Source organism: Eptatretus burgeri, chromosome 13 (genome assembly GCF_056783735.1).
Source record: "Eptatretus burgeri isolate ZD-2024b chromosome 13, Ebu_testis_v1, whole genome shotgun sequence".
Classification (NCBI taxonomy): Eukaryota; Metazoa; Chordata; class Myxini; order Myxiniformes; family Myxinidae; genus Eptatretus; species Eptatretus burgeri.
This window is the reverse complement of record NC_140973.1, coordinates 75,281,784-75,302,466: the sequence shown is the minus strand read 5'-3', so window position 1 is coordinate 75,302,466 and position 20,683 is coordinate 75,281,784. Positions and strand designations below refer to the sequence as shown.

The 20,683-nt window shown below is 45.9% G+C and overlaps 2 protein-coding genes across 10 annotated transcripts in view; one reads left to right on the top strand and one right to left on the bottom strand.

The window, feature by feature from the left end:
• LOC147014814 (LHFPL tetraspan subfamily member 3 protein-like) overlaps positions 1-1,369 on the bottom strand; it is a 37,677-nt gene extending 36,308 nt beyond the window's left edge. Inside the window, exons 1-2 of one of the 3 annotated variants that reach the window (XM_085853112.1) lie at positions 1,202-1,369; positions 133-642 (exon numbers count right to left, since the gene is read on the bottom strand). In XM_085853112.1, coding sequence (XP_085709238.1) covers positions 133-642; positions 1,202-1,244 — 553 coding nt within the window. In that variant the 5' untranslated portion in view covers positions 1,245-1,369. Of the gene's footprint in view, positions 1-132 lie in introns of all 3 variants that reach the window. The other 2 variants (XM_085853113.1, XM_085853111.1) reach the window with 2 other exon arrangements.
• A 55-nt stretch (positions 1,370-1,424) lies between these two features.
• Positions 1,425-20,683, top strand: part of LOC147014813 (ubiquitin carboxyl-terminal hydrolase 17-like protein 6) — a 28,281-nt gene continuing 9,022 nt past the window's right edge. The window contains exons 1-14 of one of the 7 annotated variants that reach the window (XM_085853106.1): positions 1,425-3,268; positions 3,391-3,510; positions 10,153-10,438; positions 10,644-10,822; positions 11,009-11,028; positions 11,191-11,319; positions 11,446-11,646; positions 12,685-12,792; positions 13,604-13,703; positions 14,056-14,126; positions 17,992-18,062; positions 18,264-18,346; positions 19,752-19,863; positions 20,142-20,282. In XM_085853106.1, coding sequence (XP_085709232.1) covers positions 11,193-11,319; positions 11,446-11,646; positions 12,685-12,792; positions 13,604-13,703; positions 14,056-14,126; positions 17,992-18,062; positions 18,264-18,346; positions 19,752-19,863; positions 20,142-20,282 — 1,014 coding nt within the window. In that variant the 5' untranslated portion in view covers positions 1,425-3,268; positions 3,391-3,510; positions 10,153-10,438; ... (1 more) ...; positions 11,009-11,028; positions 11,191-11,192. Of the gene's footprint in view, positions 3,275-3,390; positions 3,511-10,152; positions 10,439-10,643; positions 10,823-11,008; positions 11,029-11,190; positions 11,320-11,445; positions 11,647-12,684; positions 12,793-13,603; positions 13,704-14,055; positions 14,127-17,991; positions 18,063-18,263; positions 18,347-19,751; positions 19,864-20,141; positions 20,283-20,683 lie in introns of all 7 variants that reach the window. The other 6 variants (XM_085853107.1, XM_085853108.1, XM_085853101.1 and 3 more) reach the window with 6 other exon arrangements.

Sequence of the window (20,683 nt, the reverse complement as noted above, 5' to 3'; positions counted from 1 at the left end):
GACACATCACTAGCACGTGACCCAGGTCTATGACGTAGCTGGACGAGCGCCCCTCCCCCTAGATACGAAGGTAATGTCAAATCACATTCGAGGTACACGACGAGAAAGAGCACACAGTCACACACAACTGACCCGAGCACAGCTGCATCCACGCACAGATCTTGTACACCGTGGCTATGTTACAAAAGAAGAAGAGAGCGAAGCACAGTATGCACGTCATGACGAGCGCCATGGACGCTCCCACGAAAAATGACGCGGCTTTGAAGGCGCCTGACGGGATGGACGAGAAGTCGACGAACGAGCCACGGCAGGAGATCTCTCGGGAACTATGGCCGCTTCCCACGCAGTGCCGGAACAGACCGAAGTATCCAGCCTGCGCGGTGTCCGCGCTGTCTCCGATCCAGTAAGGCTGCACCAGGCACACCACGCAGATGATGGCGAAGCAGATGGTGAAGATGGCCCAGAGGACGCCGATGGCGCGAGAGTTGCGCACGTAGCTCGTGTGGTAAACCCGCGCCGCCTCGTGCACCGACAGCATGGTCCGCTTGGACGGAGCGGACAACGCACCGGAAGTCGCCAACAGCGGACTCGAGTCCCCCGGGGCACCGAGCCAGGCGGTGGGCTCCTCGAGCGGGATGGAGGCTGCGGGGTCCGGGAGAGCGGGTGGTGAGGAGCGAACGGCTCTCAGCGAGCAACGGGAAACACTAGAGAAGGAGAGGAGGCACGGAGGGCTGGATTCGAGGGATTGGAGGGGTGAGGGAGGGAGGAAGATTGAGGCGGGAGGTAGGGGGTCACAAGGGACCGATGACGAAGCGAGAAGAGGACGATGAAGACGGTTCATGGCATATTGTGTATCGAGGCTTTGCGGAATGAAGAGATGGCGATGGATAAGAGTGGAATTAACAAGATTATGATCGCGGGCAGAGTTACGGGGGATATCGACGTGTCGATGAGGATGACGGTGCGATGGGATCGCGAGCGATGGGGCCGCGCGTGCATGGATTGGTGGATGAGCGCCCCGCGCGATCCCTCTCTCCCGCTCTCTCTCTCTCTCTCTCTCTCTCTCTCTCTCCCCCCCTGATGATGCTTATTTCTCGCGCGTTCGCTCTTCACTTTATTTTCGCGCTCTTTATCCGTCCTCCTTTCAGCAACCGCTCTCCCCGGGGTGTGGGACGAATGAAATGTCGAGTGATAGACCGACCGGTTAGAGAAGGTGAGCGTCGGCCCGAGCCCGCGGCCTCCATAGCGCCCCGCTCTCCTCGTTCGCTCACCGCCGCGGGAGGGGCTGCAGCGGGAGTGACGAGGAGAGCGAATCGAGACGAGGAGGAGGGGGAAACTCACCCCTTCACTCCGGGTTGCTCGGAAAGCCCGGGAAATGCTCGCGCGACTGTCGGTGCCGACCGTAGTTAACGTTAACCCACCGGCTTCGTACCGGTGGTCAACGACACCTTCGGCCAACCAAGTGACTGTGCGATGGTTGTTCTTCAAGTGCATGATCGGATCACGGGGATAGGTAACCGCTTCCTTTCTCTCGAGGGCCTCGTACACCTTTGTGGAGGCGGCGTGAGGATGCGGGTTTTCCCAAGAGGGGTTAATCATGAACTCTCGGGCTGTTTTGGACACTTGGACCTGCCGGTGGTTGCTTGGTCGCATGTTGGCAGCTGTAAGATGTTTGACTATATAATCCAGGTGGTTACATTATACCTCTTTGCTGGGAAGATCTTGAGTCGATCTTGAGTATGTGAGACTCATTTTGTTCAGTTCCTTGAGTTTCACGGTCGGATGCTCTCGGGATCTGTTGTTTCTGCCATGTTGCGCAGTGTGGGAACAAAGACTGCGTTGTTACCTGCCACCTGTCAGTGAGACTGAAAATGGGCTGGGGCCTCCAAAGCCCCCTGTGAAATGGTCCAAAGGCCCCTTACAGGAATGGGTTCAATGTGAGCTTCCTCGCAGTTTTCTTTCGGGTAAGCTCGCATTCGACGACTGTGACAGATAGGTAACCTTTGCATCTGGAACCAGGTATACACAAAATAATGGAACGGTCAAGCGGGTCGTTGACGCTCATTCGGTGACACTTTCAGGATCAAAAGTCTCGTTCCACAACACCATGAGGCACTGCTAATTTATCCCGCCAAACAAAAGTTTGGTTACTACGACTACTACTACTACTACTACTACTACTACTACTACTTTAACGGCTCCCAACTATTCCCACCACCGGCTTGGCCGGTGAACCTTGTTGTCGCAAGTATTTAACGAAATAATAGCTGGCTTTCCTCCCCTTCTGGAAAGACACCGTGGGTTCTTTAATGTCTTCCAAATAATGCTAGCAGATGGGACACCTGGCTTAATGTCCATTTAACGTCTTTCAACATCCCGCTTGCAAAGAACCAAGACAACAGTTTATCATCGAGTCAGGAATCGAACACAGACTAGAGAGCTCGAGGTAATATACGTGTGCAATACCTCTGCACCATGGGTGGTAATAGTCCATCAAACAAATAAATATTTTGAAAGTGTATTTGTCCGACACACGAACTCGAGTTCTGAACAAAGAGTTCTGAACAAAGGTGACTTGAATTATCATCATGCCAGTTGGCTGGGTGTGGGTACCTCTCTCACCTGCCATGGCACTTCAGCAAAAGCTTTCTGTGACTCATTGGGACTGACTCAATCTGTCAACTTCCCAACCAGGATCTCAACCGACGGTACTCCATCTCTTCTGGATCTGATTTTGACAAATTTCCCTGAAAAGATCTGTTGTTCTTTCTCCGCTCCAATCGGTTCATCTGACCACATGCTTGTCAAAGTAAACATCTCTCTGGCTGTTATCAGAGAACCACCTCAGCACCGTCGAGTCTGGCATTTCACACAGACCGACTGGCAGGGTCTTCAAGCAGCCGTCAAACTTCTAGACTGGTCTCCCATCTCTACTTCCTCAGACATCAACTCGTCCTGGGAATTCTTTCAAAGAAACTTGCTCTGCCTCATACACAGATTTATCCCATCTCCTCTTTAGTTGTCCTACCCTTCCTCCCGCCCATGGTACACTGAAGCTTGTGGCGAGACAGTTGTCCTGAAACAACTTGCCTTTGCCTCATGGAAGGCAAATGCAACTGAAGGCAATCTCATTTCCTTCCACAAAGCTTGGAACAAGTGTGTGCCTACCCTCAGGAGAGCCAGAAAACAACTTTCGAATCTCAAGTCTGAACTCTCAAACCTCACTCCATCCTCCAAATCCTGGTGGCGCCTAGCTCCGCCACCAAAGGTGAAGGTGGTTATGTTTTTACCCCTCTCTGTCTGTTTGTTACTTTCAAAATCGAACATTTCTCAAGTATATTGGTTTGTCGATTTTGTTATTCTGTCTGTCTGTCTGTTTATCGCCTGCAGGTCGCAATTTCAAACCGATCTTCACGAAACTTCACCACATGGTTTGCCTAAGGAAGAAGCCTAATGTTTTTGATGTCAAAAGGTGAAAAGGTCAACATAGGCCAAAGGTCAACAACTTTGGTGAGATTTCTAAAATCCTAAATTTTCATCTCTTTGACTTGAAGTTTGAAGAGAATTTGCAAATTAGGTCACTGATATCAACCCCCAATTATTTTTGATGTCAACATAGGCCAAATTTCTAAAGTTGTCAATTTTCATCCTATTGACTCTTGAAATTTGAAGAGTATTTGCCGATTTGGTCATTGAGTTCAAGCAACAATTATTTTAAAGTCAAATTGGACTTTGCAAAGTATTTTACTATGCATGACATCTTTCTTGTTTGTTTGTTTGTCGTAATATAACTTGAGAATGGACTTCAATGAAACTAGCGACAGTCGATTCAGGGAACTCCCAGCAAGGTTTGTATATGGGTACACGTGGCGAAAATGCAAATGCCAACTTGCAAATTGTGACCACACTCTCTCCCCCATCTCTCCCACCCCTCTCTCTCTCTCACCCCTCTCTCTCCCCCCCCTTTCTTTTAATATCCCCATCAGCAGAGTGACAAGTGGTATTTGCTAGTATACATAAAAAATAATCCTCATGCCCTCAAACCACGACAAAGGTTACTTCAATATGCCTGAAACACATTCTCTCGGAGAGAGGGACAAGAGACAGCCAATTCCGTCTCAGAGCTCGTGTGAAGCGGCCTCTATTCCAGGTTTTCCCTTGACAAGATTGATGCAGACAGCGCTCACCAGGCAGACTGCGAGCAGTCCAGCGAAGAGCAGAATGCAGTTTAGCATATCCGCATATATGAGCCACAGGGTTCCCTGCACGGTGTCCCGATGAGGAGGGGAGGAACACAGAGCCACAGACTTACGTCAAAACGCAGGACAAGGACTAATTCACGGGACAACACCCCAGAAACAATGTCCATGAATACCAAGAACCAATGCAGAACCGATGCACGGAGCCAGATGCAATGCCCTGCTTTCGCATTATTTATATATGCTTTACATGCTCCACCTCTCTGTCACAAACTGTAGTCTCGCGTCCTCTCCCCAATTGGTCCATCGGCCACAGAGGTTGTGTATCTGTCATAAAATTGCCCCAATTGGGGTGGGGTGGAAGAACAATGGGGATAGTTTGAGAAAACACGAAAAGGAATGGAGGACGATACACAAGGCACACAAGTGAATTGCACAAGGAGCTATCTACACAGGTAATGTTGACACGTTCTAAATGTGAATATACACAATGCTTATGCTGCATTTACTATAACTAGTGCATGCCCGTATGTGCGTGGCCGTACGTGAAAACAAAACAAAAAAAAAACAACTTTAAAACCGCGTACCAGAAAGAACAACTTCACAGGCCATTCCTTAGCTCTCATGTGCCCGTACGTGCGTGGCCGTACATGCAAAAAAAAAAAAACTTTCAAACCGCGTGCCAGAAACAACAAACACACAGGCCGTTCCTTCGCTCTCGTAAACGACATACACACACACACACACACACACACACACACACACACACACACACACACACACACACACACACACACACACACACACACACACACTGCTGGAATTATAGATAGATGAAATGAGGTCAATGACATGACAAATGAAGGGGTTGAATGCAGACTGCAGAGCAATGAGTAAGGAAACCCGTCGTTGTGAATCGTTTTTACCACCAAATTGAGATGTATTTATCGTTGACAAGCGTGTTGAGTAGAGCTGAATTCCTTAACACTTCCAAAGAACACACCGTTTTGACAATTGGAAACAAAAAAAGTTGTGCACTTTTTTGATAAATTCTTTTCGGAACAATTTTTCTTCAATAAATAAATAATAATAAAAAAATTGTCTCCATGTGCACACCTTTATCTCGTTAGCACCTCTTCATAAACAACATTGCTGAGGAAACGGCGCTTCTTCTTTGTTTCCTCGTCCAGGGCAAGGATCTGCCAACGTTTTGATAAATTATTAGTTTTAATGGCCAATTATTCAATTAGCGCCAACGTATTTTGTCTTTTCGCAAGGAAAAACACAAAGAGAAGAGAAGAAGAAGAAGAAAAAAAACGTTCGTGCAAAAAAAAAATTACTTCCTGGTTCGGAGCATACCAGCTCACTTTGATGTTACCGAAATTTATGCACCGTCTAATATGAAAACGATCATAACTTGGGGCATTGTGTTTATCTATAAATGCGCATAAAAAATCGAGAAATTATTAGAATACACGAAGTCATCACTATCCGGAAGTCCGTACGTTCTAACCCGTAATGGGGAACGCGGCTGAGGTTCCATTCCCCCATCGGCCACGCCCATGCAACAACGTGTCTTGTCATTGGTTTGGTAAATAAATGGCCATAACTTGGGAAGCACTTGTCCGATTAATATCAAACCTTGAAAAGGCACATCCTCAGGGCCCCAGCAATATACCTGGCAAGTTTCAATTAGATCGGTCCAGTGGTTGTCGAGAAACAGCGGCTACAGACACACAGACACACACACACACACACACACACACACACACACACACACACACACACACACACACACACACACACACACACACACACACACACACACACACACACACACACACACACACACACACACACATTGCTGGAATTATAGATAGATAATTAAATATTTTGAATTATTTACCATTTATCCCCTGCGCCGTCCCCTCCCTCTGCTGTGAATCTGAAGACCCACCTGCATTGGCGACTACAGCTAGAAACATGCTGCCAAGCTTCCCTGGTGCAACCCAAGATAGGGAACAAAGTTTCAGAAAAAGCTTGGGAATATTTTGCACACTGGTTCACAATAAACCTGTGTTGGACGCGTGGTGAACATGTGATAAACTTGCAAAAACATGAAATGAGCATGGACGTGTACAGGGTGTTTCAAAAAGATTGATACAACTTTGAATTCCTGCCATTCCTTTGTTTTTTGACCTATACCGTTTTCCTTTTCAGTACTTGGTGGTGTTGGCGTGGTATTTGTTTTCTTGGATTTTTAGCTCCGTAGCTCAACTATGCCATTGACATTGAAGCAAAAGACAAAAATGGTGGCTCTGAGGTATAAGACTAAATCATATGTAGACATCCACCGGAGGTTCTGCCAGGAATACGACTTCAGAACACGTGATGGACCCACAAATTGTGCCATTCCACATATTGTGAAACATTTTGAACACAAGGGTACAGTGTTCGTACCAGAGCAAGGGCAACAGTGGCAGGCCAGCATCAGTAACCAAGAGCCAAGCCAATATCGACACCGTGCGGGACTCTGCAGTGGACAGTCCCAAGAAGTCTCACCGCTCCTAGCTCCTGGGAGCTAGTCATCAAACCAACATCAGTCTGGAATATCTTCACAAAAGGAAGTGAAGCTTTTCCCATACATCATCTCTATTAGGCATAAACTGAGTCAAGATGACATGAGAAGACTTGATATGTGCAATTGGCTCAGAGACAGGATGGAGCAGTACCAAAACTGGATCAACCTGATCTCTGTTTACGCCAACCACCCTGCCACACTGGATTATCTGAAGCAGGAAGTGTCAGACTACCTCCAGGCAGTACCACATGAGACCTACAGGAAAGTTGGACAGAACTTTGGAGTCAGGATCAATGCCTGTCTGAACCACGGAGGGGCACACGTCAAGAACGTCAATTACAAGGATTTTGTGTAAATGCCAATTTCAGACCTTGGCCACTCACTAACTCCAGCAGTGACTTATTGTAATAGCAATCAGTGATAGAAAATACCATGTCATAAGCTTTCAAGAACTGTTTGGTTCACATTCCTGAAGTTTCTGTTTCTTTGTAGATTAACATTTGAAGTTGCATCACTCTTTTTGAAACATCCTGGAGTTTCTGGGGGTGAGGGAAGTAGTAGTATGGATGTCCACTCTCGACACCACACCCACTTTGAAAAAAATAGGGGCAATACCCGTGGGTGCTCACCTGGTAGAATAATGATACTGAGGAGGAACTCAACGTGGGACGGAATCAGCAAAATGTACCAACGAACCGATATTGTAGCAAATAGCTATTTTGGGCGGGCAACCCCCCCTCCCCCACCGTAAACTTACTCAGACCCCAATTTTTATTAACAGTTTGAACAAACTTTGGTGCATCACAGGTGATGAAGGTTGTGGTCAAATTTCATCAAAATTGTGTGTGAAGTTTCGGAGAAGAGAGCAAATACCTATTTTTTTTTGGGGGGGGGGGGTCAAAAAAAAACTCAGTAGACACCTTTAATGAGAACAGATTTTTATGCGGTCGACGAACTTCGGTACATCACGGGTGCTGACGGTTCTGGTCAAGTTTCATCAAAATCGGGTGAATCGTTTTGGAAAAAGAGAGAAAATACCTATTTTGGGGGGTTCAAAACCCCCACCCCAACCTCGTCGACCCCTCCAATTAGCACAGATTTTGATGCGGTCAATACACCTTCATAAGGCATCAGATATGATGGTTGCGGCAAAGTTTCATCAAAATTGTGTGTTTGGTTCAAGCGATAATGACTGAAGTGTTCACAGACTCACTCACTCACTTCTGACTCACCTACGGACACTGCTCGATCGCATAAGTTCACCTGACTAAAGTCCAGGGGAGCTGAAAATGTTAAGGTTCTTCTTCTTCTTCTTTCGCTGCTCCCGTAAGGGGTCGCCACAGCGGATCATCCGTATGATCCGCATAGTGATTTGGCACATGTTTTACACCGGATGCCCTTCCTGACGCAACCCTGGTCGCCTCTTATGACACAGGGATATGGTACACCTATTTTAACCAGGGTATACACCTGTCCAGTACACTGGTACTCATTTCACCGACCTCAGAAGGATGACAGGCTGAGTCAACCCCCTGGTGTATTAATTCAGTGGCCCAACGGGGCTTGAACTCAGGACCTCTTGGATCCCAAGCCGCTGCCCTAACCACTGCGCCAACACCAGGCTCGTTAAGGTTATAAATGTTAAATTGTTTATTGGGGATTTATACAAATGGTAAGTACGATGTTTTGAAACGTGGTGAGAGCAAGGACCACCACATACCAGCCAATGCTCGCTGACGCAACGCAACAAGAATGTCAGTGACGACTCCTTTGCAATCTTGCTTTATCGATTTGATTCATGAGTCCTGTGTGAACTATTTTTGTTCGGTTCCAAGGGAACCACCACGAAAATTCGAATAAAACTGCTAATTGCATGGATACTGAGAAAACTCCAAAGGAGTACGTGAGTGGAGATTGGCTGTTTGGGTTAATTAAAACACCCCGTGTGAAGACAATTAACGGCGTTATTTAATTATGTCATTTATAAGGTGATCTTCGGCCACCTCGCTCTCTGGGGTCCGAAACCACGAAGATTTTTGACCTGTTCAACCATGCCTTGACTTGGAAAAGGCCGCAACGATTTCTTCACGATAAAATTTTATTTTACTTTCCTCCCTCACGTGATCGAATGATTTCGACATAGACACACAGATAATAATAATAATAACAATAATAATAATAATAAAACACGAACACATCTCACTCACATCGACCGACTGTGTTGGGCCCACGGTGATGTGCGATCCCTCGAGGCTGTGTGGAAGTTCCCTCAGAAACAGCGGGAGTTTTCCACAACCTGCATTATGGACCCGCCCACATCGGATGTGGACCAATGAGAGAGAGGCTCGCACGTGACCAGACGGGAGAAAGCCATGTCCTGTGAGGAGAAAGGAGATGAGATGAGAGGTGGTCCTCGTCCATGTCCTGTGAGGAGAAAGGAGATTAGAGGTGGTCCTCGTCCATGTCCTGTGAGGAGAAAGGAGATTGGAGGTGGTCCTCGTCCATGTCCTGTGAGGAGAAAGGAGATGAGATGAGAGGTGGTCCTCGTCCATGTCCTGTGAGGAGAAAGGAGATTGGAGGTGGTCCTCGTCCATGTCCTGTGAGGAGAAAGGAGATTAGAGGTAGTCCTTGTCCATGTCCTGTGAGGAGAAAGGAGATTGGAGATGGTCCTCGTCCATGTCCTAAAACCTTGTCCAGAGATCTAATGAGGAGGAAGAATCCCGGGGTGTGTCCGGGTGGAGCCGCCTCAAAGGCTGTCCTGTGAACAGCACTGTACATGAAGCCCAAGCCATGGCTTCCTTCGTGTGGAGATAACTCAGCTCTGAAGCAGCTTGAGGGGACGGAACGCACCAGAAACATCATCCCTGTGAACTTTCCTCTGGAGGAAATGGAGATCCTTACCGATGACACAACGCGGACACATTTTTTAATTTTTAGTTTTAATGTAGTTTTAATTTTAATGATTTTAATGAATCGAGGAGTTTAAATGATGGAAAAGTAAACTCGTGTACACAGTGTTCCTATTCAAATGGGGGAGGGATGTCATGATCATGGTTTGTATTGTTTGGATACTTTTGAATCCATGTAACTCCATCGTGGTGTCATGATGCTGGACAACAACCACCGGAAGGGGAGGTTCGAAGATGGCCGATTAAAACGAGCACCGCGAGCCATCGTGATACTCCGTGATCACGTGATGCTCCGTGATCACGTGATGCTTCGTGATCACGTGGTGCTCCGTGATCACGTGGTTTCTGTGTTTCCTGGGCTCCACGACGTGACAGTAGGGTGTATATATAAGCTTATCAGGGGACTCCTCCTTCTAACTCCCCATTTATTTATTTTTCTCTCCCTCTTCCTTGTTCTCTCTAGTTGTTACAAACACAATAAATTAGTTTGGAGAAATTGTCACAAGAGGATGGAGTAAAAGTGAAAACCAGACCCGAACAACATGACCTCGAACACCACAATTGTATTATTTCCTTGGAGAACGTCATGTTGTTTAGCGGTGCCGAGCACCCGTTGCCATGGAGTGCTGTACTTCAAGGAAGCCGCTTGGCAAGCGACAGCAAGCCGCTTGCTAACGGAACACACCCCAGAACGATGGGAAGGAATTGGTGGATATCTGTGAGGAGAATGAACCCGACAAGCCCGGGAGGTGAGTGAACGTGTAACACGATGAGGTGTTTTTGTAGATTTCAATCCTTGTATTTCTCATGATGAAAAACACATTTTACTGAACAAACCGTCGTGATTGGTCGGATATTCGTTGCTTGGCAACGACACAAACAATAAAATCGCGCGTTCCTTATATGTGCGAAGCAACTATTGTGACGTAATAATCGTGTGTTTCGAACGTTCAGTAATTCATTGTCACAGAGTTCAGTCGCCGTGTGCTCTGAGAGGAAGAAGCTGAACTTTGAGGGTTCTGTGGATCTCTGATGGTGTTTCAGCCTTTCCTGTTCGGGGTTACATCGTGAAATTGATCTCCTGTCGGTGAGGAAGCACACGGTGGATGCACGGCGTGGTAACTTTCACGAAGGTCAGGGAAGTTATTGCCGGCACCCTGAACAAATTACAAATTACAGAGTTTCTGCAACTTTTAATCAAACATCATCAAACCTCTCTGTTTTACCCCCCCCCTCCCTCCTCCGTTCCACCTCCAATTCCTCTGCTCACCTTCCCTCCCTTCTCCAAAATACTCCTACTGGGGGTCTGGATGGACCAGGGGGAGGGGGACTAGTGCAGGTAATTGGGTAGGTGGGGGTGGGGGTGAATAAAAGGGGGTTTGTGATCATAAAAGTGATTGGGGGTGGTGGTGAGGGGGCTACATGTAGAAGTAAATTTATTTTGGTTGTTGGTAGTTTTGATGCTAAATGTCTCTCTTTGTTGTTCTGTCATTTTAATCAGCGATGGAGAACACAAAACCTTTTTCCTTCGACATTCCCGAGGATTCCCAGCGGGATTTGGATCATTCCAACTCAGAGGTTTCCACGGAAGATTTCTTCCACAATGGCAGTGATCACTCCAGCAGCATAGGTGTGTTTTCCTACCTGTAGACCCATGAAATGTGTTCTCATGGAGTGTGGTTTAACTGGTATCGTGATTTCACGGTGTTCAGGTCGAATGTGTTGACACTTTGGGTTTTCCTGATACTTCCTACAGACAGTCCAGATGACATCTCCGTTTCCCCTGGAGACCTTGTCACATCCGGAAACATCACACTCGGGTGGCAGAGAAATGGTGGCGTTGGTGCGGGCCTGCAGAACATGGGCAACACATGTTTTCTCAATTCCACCCTTCAGTGCCTGACCTACACGTGTCCCATGGTAAACTACCTGCTCTCAGGGAGACACGACCACACCTGTAAGTTCCTCTGCTTTCTTACTTGAAAAATCTTACTTAAAATTTCTTACTTTCTAAATTTTGGTGGAGATCCGAATCTGGATCCGAATTTAATAATTTTTTTATTTATTCTTCACCATTGAGAGATGGGGCCAAAACGAGATATTAGAACAATATCTCTCAAGGTTATAGATGGATTCACACAAAACTTGGTGGACAGGTTGGGAGTTCCACAAGGAAGAACTGGTTCAATTTTGGTGAAGAGCTTAATCCGGATCTGAATTCGAAAATTTTTCAGGTGATTCTTCCCCATTGAGAGATGGGGCAAAAACCATATTTAGCACAATATCTCAAAATGTTACAGATGGATTCAGATGAAACTTGGTGGACAGGTTGGGAGTGTTACACAGAGGAATTGATTCAATTTAGTTTAGCCCTATCTCTCAATGGGGAAGAATCACTTCATAAATTAAAAAATTCTCGTATCCCGATTTGGATCTTCACCAAAATCGAACCTATTCATCCTCATCACACATCCAATCTTTCCATCAAGTTTTGTCGGAATCCTTCCATAACCTTTTGAGATATTGTGCCATGTTTCATTGTTGGCTCTATCTCTGAATGATTAAGAATCACTTAAAACATTAAATTATCCAAATCCAGATCTCCACAAAAATCCAACAAATTCGTCTAATTTCATCCGAATCCGTCCATAACTTTTTGTTATGTCCGACACACAAACACACAGATAGGGGTGAAAACATTCCTGCCGTCCTTTACAGATAGTGAAGGTAATAAATCCAGGTACACTGCACGCTGGTGTGCTTGCCGCACTAAATTTGGCCTTAATCTGGCTCTGGAGCTCTCTGCTCTGATGTTTGCAGTTCACCCCTCTGCCACAGTCACGTGGTTTGACGGGAGCTGTAAACGTGACAACATCTTTGTTTCCAGAATTAAATTCATATTGAAGTTACTCATTGATGAATCCAGTGGTCTTCTATTCTATCGAAAGTCTTCAATCACATTGTCATGAAATTTGTCTTTGTTTACCTTGTTTAGATCACAAGTCATCCTGTTTGATGTGTATATTTCATTTGCACATCCTGAAGGCATTCTCGTGCACAGACATCCCATTTGAGCCTTTGCCCTTCATCCTTCAGCTGAAAAGTGAGTGAAAGCACCCTTCACCTGCTTGCTTAACATTCCCCTTCTTCACTCTAAGCATGTGGTCCTTGGTCCTGTTGCTGACCTTTCTGCTGAAAAACTCTTCGGCGTATTTTGGTCCACACCTTTCATTATCTTCAACATCTCAGTCAGATCCCTTGTAATCACCTCCTTTCTAATGTATAAAGTCCTGCCTCCTTCAGTGTCAGGACGCAACATCAGTGTCAGAACAGAGCGATATCACGTGTTTCCACCATCTGATGGTGTAGCTCCATCCAGGTTTCCAAACATGCAGACAGAATTCCACATCTAAATGCTCATTTCCTCCGATCATACACTTATCCAGAGCAAGGGTTGTTTTCTGTATCAATAAAAGTAAAAAGCATGTTGTCACGTTCTTACATCATGGTGTGCCGTCCTTTGGATGGACGTGAAGCCAGGTGTCCCAAACTAGCTCCAGATGAATGTCAGGCCTTGCCAGACGTTTCCTGAGGTACTTCAGCCAAACTTCCTCATTGGCCAACCTCACAAAAGGAATAATTTATTTGTTCAATTAAAGTAGTCGTAGTTGTATTGGTAGATTTGATGATGGCTGTCCCTTGTAATCAGAGAAGACGACTCTACTTGGTGAAAATTTATGAAGGTTTTGATGTTGTGCGTCCATCCGTGACTGTGAAGACCAATCAATGATTTGCTGTGTTTGTTGTAGCTTGGCCAAATGTAGACGACAAGATCTCTGATGTCCCATTTTAAGTTGATTGAGGCAAATTGATTCTCATCACCGTTTGATGGACTGTTGTTTGAATGATTTCAGGGATTTCACGGAACTTTGTTTTCGGAAACCAGGAGGATGCTCATGAATTCCTCAGGTGTCTGCTGAGTGCGATGGAAGATGATATTCAAGATCATCCCGGGTGAGGGTTTTATGATCTCTCTTCAATATTCATCCTTTTTTGTTTCTCATATCAACTTTTACTCACCCAAGCTTTGCATTATTGAGTTTATTATTGTACAGTTGGTCGGTCCAAAATTATCTTATTGATTCAATCTGTTCCTTCATGTGCACATCATTAGCGCCATGGTGGAATTTACCGGCGCATCATGAGCGCATTTGCCGGCGTGGAATCAGAACGGCATCTGTGAGTTTAGCCTGATCCCGCCGGGAGTTTTAGCAACACCATCCAGCTCCAATAAGTTATAATTCCACTCCATTCTCAGTTACTAATTGTTGTCATGTTTCTCTCTTTGTTGTGTTTATCATTGCAGATGCTTTCAGTTGTCCAATAATTCCACATCGGTGATCAAGGAGGTATTTGGAGGAATCTTACAATCTCAAGGTGAGCTCTTAAAATGAATGTAACAAAATATTTTGGTTTGAATTTTCCTCTTGGGGGTGAAATTCATGATTTTTGATCAAATTTTATGGTTTGTGAGCAAACGGGAAAGATTACTTCAGCGTTTAATTATTTCAATTATGAAGAGTATTAGGATGAGAAGAGAGAGAGAGAGAGAGAGAGAGAGAGAGAGAGAGAGAGAGAGAGAGAGAGAGAGAGATAGAGAGAGAGAGAGAAAGAGAAAGAGAAAGAGACAGAGAGAGACACAGAGAGAGAGACAGAGAGAGAGACAGAGATAGAGACAGAGAGAGAGACAGAGAGAGAGAGAGAGAGAGAGAGAGAGAGAGAGAGAGAGAGAGAGAGAGAGAGAGAGAGAGAGAGAGAGAGAGAGAGAGAGAGAGAGAGATATGAGGATGATTAGTTGAGCATAACTCACAAGTTTTCACCATAATCTCACATTTACAAATAAATTTACAATTTGAAACCTCCCCACCTCCTCAACTACCTTCTTCCCCCTCTCTTGTCCCCCCTCTCCCCCAGCACCACAGAGCCATTTCTCCTCCTCATACGGCCCCTCCCCTAGCTATTCTGCAATCCCCCACACTCTTTCAACAACCCTCCTTACCTACCCCCCTCATCCCTTGTCCTATCCTCGCCCTCCCCCCCCAGCCCCTGCACTCAAAGCCTCCTCCCCTCCCTCTTCTTTAACAGTGTGGACCTCAAATATCTGGGGCCTTCGCTCAAACCTTTCAGATCTTTCCATCCAGGTTGCCACTGACAAACCAGACATAATCTGCCGAACAGAAACTTTCCTCCCCCAAGACGTGTCTGACTCCCAAGTATCTCTCCCTGGTTACTCCCTCCTCCGGTATGACAGACCTGAGCCTAGTCCTGGTGGAGGTGTTGCTCTCTTCATCAAAGACTCTATTCCTCACTCTCCATGGACTGCTCTCACTCCCCCACACCCCCAGGAATACCTCTGGCTTCGGCTTCCCCTCCACTCCCACCTCATGTTTATATGTGTACTGTACCATCCACCGAACAGTGATGACTCCATCTACACCTCACTATCCGAAAACATGGACCAACTTCTATCTTCTCTTCCAAACTCTCTCTTCCTCATATGTGGCGACTTCAATTGTCATCATGCCATTTGGCTCGGTGTGGGTACCTCTCTCACCTGTCATGGCACTTCAGCAAAAGCGTTCTGCGACTCATTGGGACTGACTCAATCGGTCAACTTCCCGAGCCGGATCTCAACCAATGGTACTCCGTCTCTTCTGGATCTGATTTTGACAAATTTCACTGACAATATCTGCTGCTCTTCCTTCGCTCCAATCGGTTCTTCTGACCACATCCTTATAAAAGTGGACATCTCTCTGGCTATTATCAGAGAACCACCTCACCGCCGTGAAGTCTGGCATTTCACTCAAGCCGACTGGCAGGGTCTCCAAGCAGCCCTCAAACTTATAGACTGGTCTCCTATCGCTACCTTCTCCAACATCAACTCATCCTGGGAATTCTTTCAAAGAAACTTGCTCTCCCTCGGCAACAGATTTATCCCCTCTCGTCTTCAGTTGGCCTACCCTTCCTCCCGCCCTTGGTTCATGGAAGCTTGTGGTGAGGCAGTTGTCCTGAAACAACTTGCCTTTGCCTCATGGAGAGCAAACCCAACTGAGGGTAATCTCAGTTCCTTCCATAAAGCTCGGAACAAGTGTGTATCTACCCTCAGGAGAGCCAGAAAACAACATCTTTCTAAGCTCAAGTCTGAACTTTCAAACCTCTCTCCCTCCTCAAAATCCTGGTGGCGTCTAATCAAATCTGTTTTTGGTGAATGTTCCCCCTCCATCCCCTCCCTTACCTCAATGGCCGCACTGCTGATACCGCACGTGAAAAGGCTGAATGCCTAAACTCGGTGTTTGCAGCTAAATCTTGTGTCCAAAACCCATCGCTTACTCTACCCACCTTACCCAGTCGCACCCAACTGTCCCTGGACTCTGTGTCCTTTTCTCCTGACAAGGTGGAGAGCTTGCTGTCAAACCTCGACTCAGATTCTGCAACCGGTCCAGACGGTATCAGCCCACGTGTCCTAAAAACCTGCTCTTCTGGTCTTGCTCACCGTCTCTCTGTTCTATTCACCCTCTCATTTGCTCAAGGTCATCTGCCATCTGCTTGGAAATCAGCAAACATTACTGCCCTGCATAAAAAGGTGCAAAAACAGATCCCTGCAACTACAGACCAATCAGCCTTCTGCCAATCATCAGCAAGGTTATGAAATCCATCATCGCTTCAGGCATTAATCCTTCCTCTTCACCAATGGCTTCATTTCCGATCATCAATTTGGTTTCAGACCAGGTCACTCTACCTTGGAAATACTGCTTCTGCTCTCCAAACAATGAATGGAGGTCCTCAATACCAGACAGGAAATCAGATCCATATCCCTAGACATATCACGTGCTTTTGACATGGTCTGGCACCCTACCCTGCTCACCAAACTCTCTTCCTATGGTATCCAAGGCCATCTCCACTCATGGCTCGCAGACTTCCTCCCCTGTCGCAGTGAACGTGTGGTCCTAAATGGAGTTCTTTCATCCCCTCTTCCTGTCCAGGCTGGAGTTCCTCAAGGTAGCATTCTGGGCCCTGTTCTTTTTCTGGTTTTCATCAATGATCTCTACGACTCCCTGGAAAATCCTCTATATCTCTTTGCTGATGACTCCACCCTCTGCCGTACCATCGGTCATCCCTCAGACCGGCAAGCAGCAGCTTCTTCGCTCACTGCAGATCTGGGTAAAATCCCAAACTGCTCCAACACGTGGAATATGTCTTTCAATCCGGACAAATCTCACACTCTCACTGTGTCTTCGAAAGGACCATTTAGAAAACCCCCCCCATACACTTTCTCAACAATCCTCTGGAAGAAGTCCTTTCTTTCAAGCTTCTGGGTCTCACTATCTGCCATGACCTTTCCTGAGAAAGCCACATTTCAAATCTCGCCTCCAAAGCCAGTCGCCGACTGGGAATCCTCCGTCGTGCAAAGTCCTTCCTCGGCCCACCTGAGCTCCTGACCACTTACAAAGCTTTCGTCTGCAGCTTGATGGAGTACTGCTCTCCCCTCTGGGCTGGTGCTCCTGCCTCCCACCTTTCTCGGCTTCACGCTGTAGAACCCAAGGCATTTCGGATCATTGGCATCTCCCGCAATGAGGCTGAGTCTTTAGGCCTCTCACTCTCTCTCACCGCAGGCTGGTCAGTGGTCTTTCTGTCTTCTACAGTCTCCTCTTCAGCCTCCCCCCCTTGCTCTCTCTTCGATTTGTCCCCACCACATTTCCACAGGGCGCTCAAGGTCCGCCAACAACCCCCTTCTGGTAAAACTACCAAAATCACGAATCACTTCTCACCTTCACTCTTTCATTCATCTTTTTTCCCGCCTTTGGAATAAACTCCCTCACTCTATTCAATCCCATTCTTCCCTCCAGGCCTTCAAAACAGCTGTTCACCACCACCTCTTATCATCCCCCATCCAAACCACGATCTCTTCCACCCCAGATAATCCACTCAAGCCCTCCTCCTTCAATTCCCTGCTTTCCTTCCTGAAAGTCCCTGTAATGTCCATCTTCTATTCCCCATGTTTCCCGTGCCATCCCTCTCCCTTCCACAGATCTCCTAATGTCTCTGTTCCCCACTATTTTGTCCTTCCCACTCCCACCCCTCTTGTCTCATGCCCCCCTTGCTGTTTGTTGTGTGTTTGCTCTCACATGAGCCTCGACAAGGTATATAAAAATTTAAAAAACGATTTTTGAAAATAAAAACTCAAAAAATAGATTGGAATGGATTTCTGTTCTCAGTGAGTGCACCTGTGTTCCTCTTTCAGTTAAATGCCTGACGTGTAATGGGGAGAAAATCAGACGTGAGGAAATGATGGACCTCATTCTGGATGTCGAGGTTGGAATTTTTTCATGCTTTTCTTTGGAATATTTGATTTATCTTTTCCATGTCACTTCCTGTTCAGAGTTTGTACTGATAGATCAAATCATTTGATAATCAACAGATTAAAGGACCCTCAAGGTGGATGAGGATTCCATAACTTCAAACATCTTGTTCCTATTGAGCTAACCTTTGACCTGCTCTCTTGGCCTCTTGTAGAATGCTTCAGACATGTTGGATTCCCTACAGCAGTTTGTGCAGGCAGACCTGTTGGAGGGAGACAACGCCTGTTTCTGTGAACGGTGAGTGCAAAGTCTTGGAAACTGCAAACGGGGGGAAGTTTTCCCGAGAACCAGACTTTTCTGATTTCACTTTTCATGAAGTTGCAGAGTTGGGGAAGTTTTATTTTCTGTGACTTGTGACTTGATGTTTTGGACTTTTTGCGACTTGTGACCAAACTCGGATTCAACAAAATTGACTTGAGAGTTGAGTCTCGGATTTGGGACTTAGTGTCTGGGGACTTGTGACTTGCTTTGTAACTTACATATGACTTGAGGTAATAATGACTGTTCACAATATTCGGAAAATAATTATTCATTGAACGTTGAGTTAAAACGGATTTTATGGAGCATGAATTTCAGTCGTCGGCGTACACGGTTCGGTCAGTGGCGACATATAGGCCAACCTTGTACTGTATATATCACAATTACGCTACGGCCGCCGGGTCGCACACCTTTCTCCACTAAGGTTGAAGGGAATGCACACTCTCGAGACAGCTCATGGTACACCATGTCCAAATGGCAAGCACCAATCTTACCAACGGAAGCACAACTTTATTCAAACCATGTCATCAACATTCGTGTCAAATCGGGGAAACTTGGCCCCGTGCAGGTACCCAACCAGTAAAACCATTCCACATCGAATGCTTTGGTTCTACGTGTAAACCATTCAAACATAAGCTGAGGTGACTGACTCGTCTCATGCACCTATGATGCAGTTGGTACACGAGATATGAGAATAATAAAAAAAAAATTATGTTTACTGGGATCAAAACAAGAAATGTCCACTCTGTGAAGTTGACAAATAAAAACTTGAGTTAAACGGATTTTTAGAACATACATTGCTTTAAATGAAGCTCTGTGTCTTCATTCCTTGTTAGCTTGGACTCCAAGTTTTATAAGTAAATGTGGGACTGGAAACAAGTTGAAGAAAAACTACAGTGACTTGAGATTTGAGTTGAGATTTGCCCTCAAAGACTTGTGACTTCTTCTTCTTCTTCTTCTTCTTCTTCTTCTTGCATATGGCAGCTTGGCTGTCGGGAAGCTATCATTTTGTTGGGGCGCGACTATGCCATTGATGCTGTGCCCCCATACCAGTACAGTACACTGGTCCTCATTTTGCCAACCTCAGAGGGATGACAGGCTGAGTCAACCCCCCTGGTGTTAATTCAGTGGAAAACAGGACTTGAACTCTGGACACTAAGATCCCAAGCCAGCCACTCAAATGACGAAACCAACACTAGGCTTCGACTTGACTTGAGACATGCTCTCAAAGACTTGAGACTTGCTTGAGACATGCCCACAAAGACTTGAGACTTGGCTCAAGTGACTTTTTGACATCTCTGCCAAGTGGCTCTCATACAAACCTCAATGATGTGTGTTTAACTTTCATTGTGACATTTAACTGAAATATATTGATTATTTTCAGGTGTGACTCGAAGAAACCTGCTGCAATGACGTCCAACATCTGTAGCCCCCCCAACATCCTCACTGTCGCACTTCGGCGTTTCTGTGGCTCAACTGGAAGAAAGATTTCAAAGGTAATTTTGTCCATTTTTAGAATATTCCTCCACAATGACGATGTTTGCTTCATCAGATGTATCTTAATCAGATATGGAATGTGTCACAACCATGATCATTCCAAATATGCTCATCATGTGAACAGTATGACATCATGAAATAACTAATAAACCTGGTTATGAACAGCAACCTTCACTGTTTCTCATTTGGATTGAAATGGTGTTTGAACATTTACCTTTAATCCTTACCCTAACCCGTTTTTCCTCTTTCCCTCTAACATGTCTTTGTTCATGTGCAGGATTTCCCATTTCCAGAAACTTTTGACATGCGTCCGTTCATGTCACAGCCGCACGGCCCTGCCATCAAATACAACTTGTATGCTGTCCTTGTGCACAGTGGTACAAGCACTTGGCGAGGGCACTATTACAGTTATGTTAAGGTGAGTGATCCGTGTGATCATTTCCTGCATTGTATCTTTTTCTCAGACCGGGTGTGGGGAAGCCTTGCAGGCCGAGGATCGCACTTTGTGCAAGTTACATGATTCAAATTTATCTTTATTTTGTGGAAAGCAATGAACAGGAGCCAATCGATATAACTATAGCCAGGTAATAAGGAATATTAAGCTGGGTGTCCAATATGTACGATACTTGCTGTTGCTCCTCACACATTTCACCAGGGTTAGCATTAAGCATGCCAGTTGATCCTCATCCGATATCCTAATCCACCGGGAGAGGAACCTTGTTGCTGCCAAAGTAGATTTAAATTTGTCAATAATTAATTGGGTGGTTTGCCATTGTCTTTCCAGGAAGCATGAATTTGGACGGTGCACCGGCACACAAT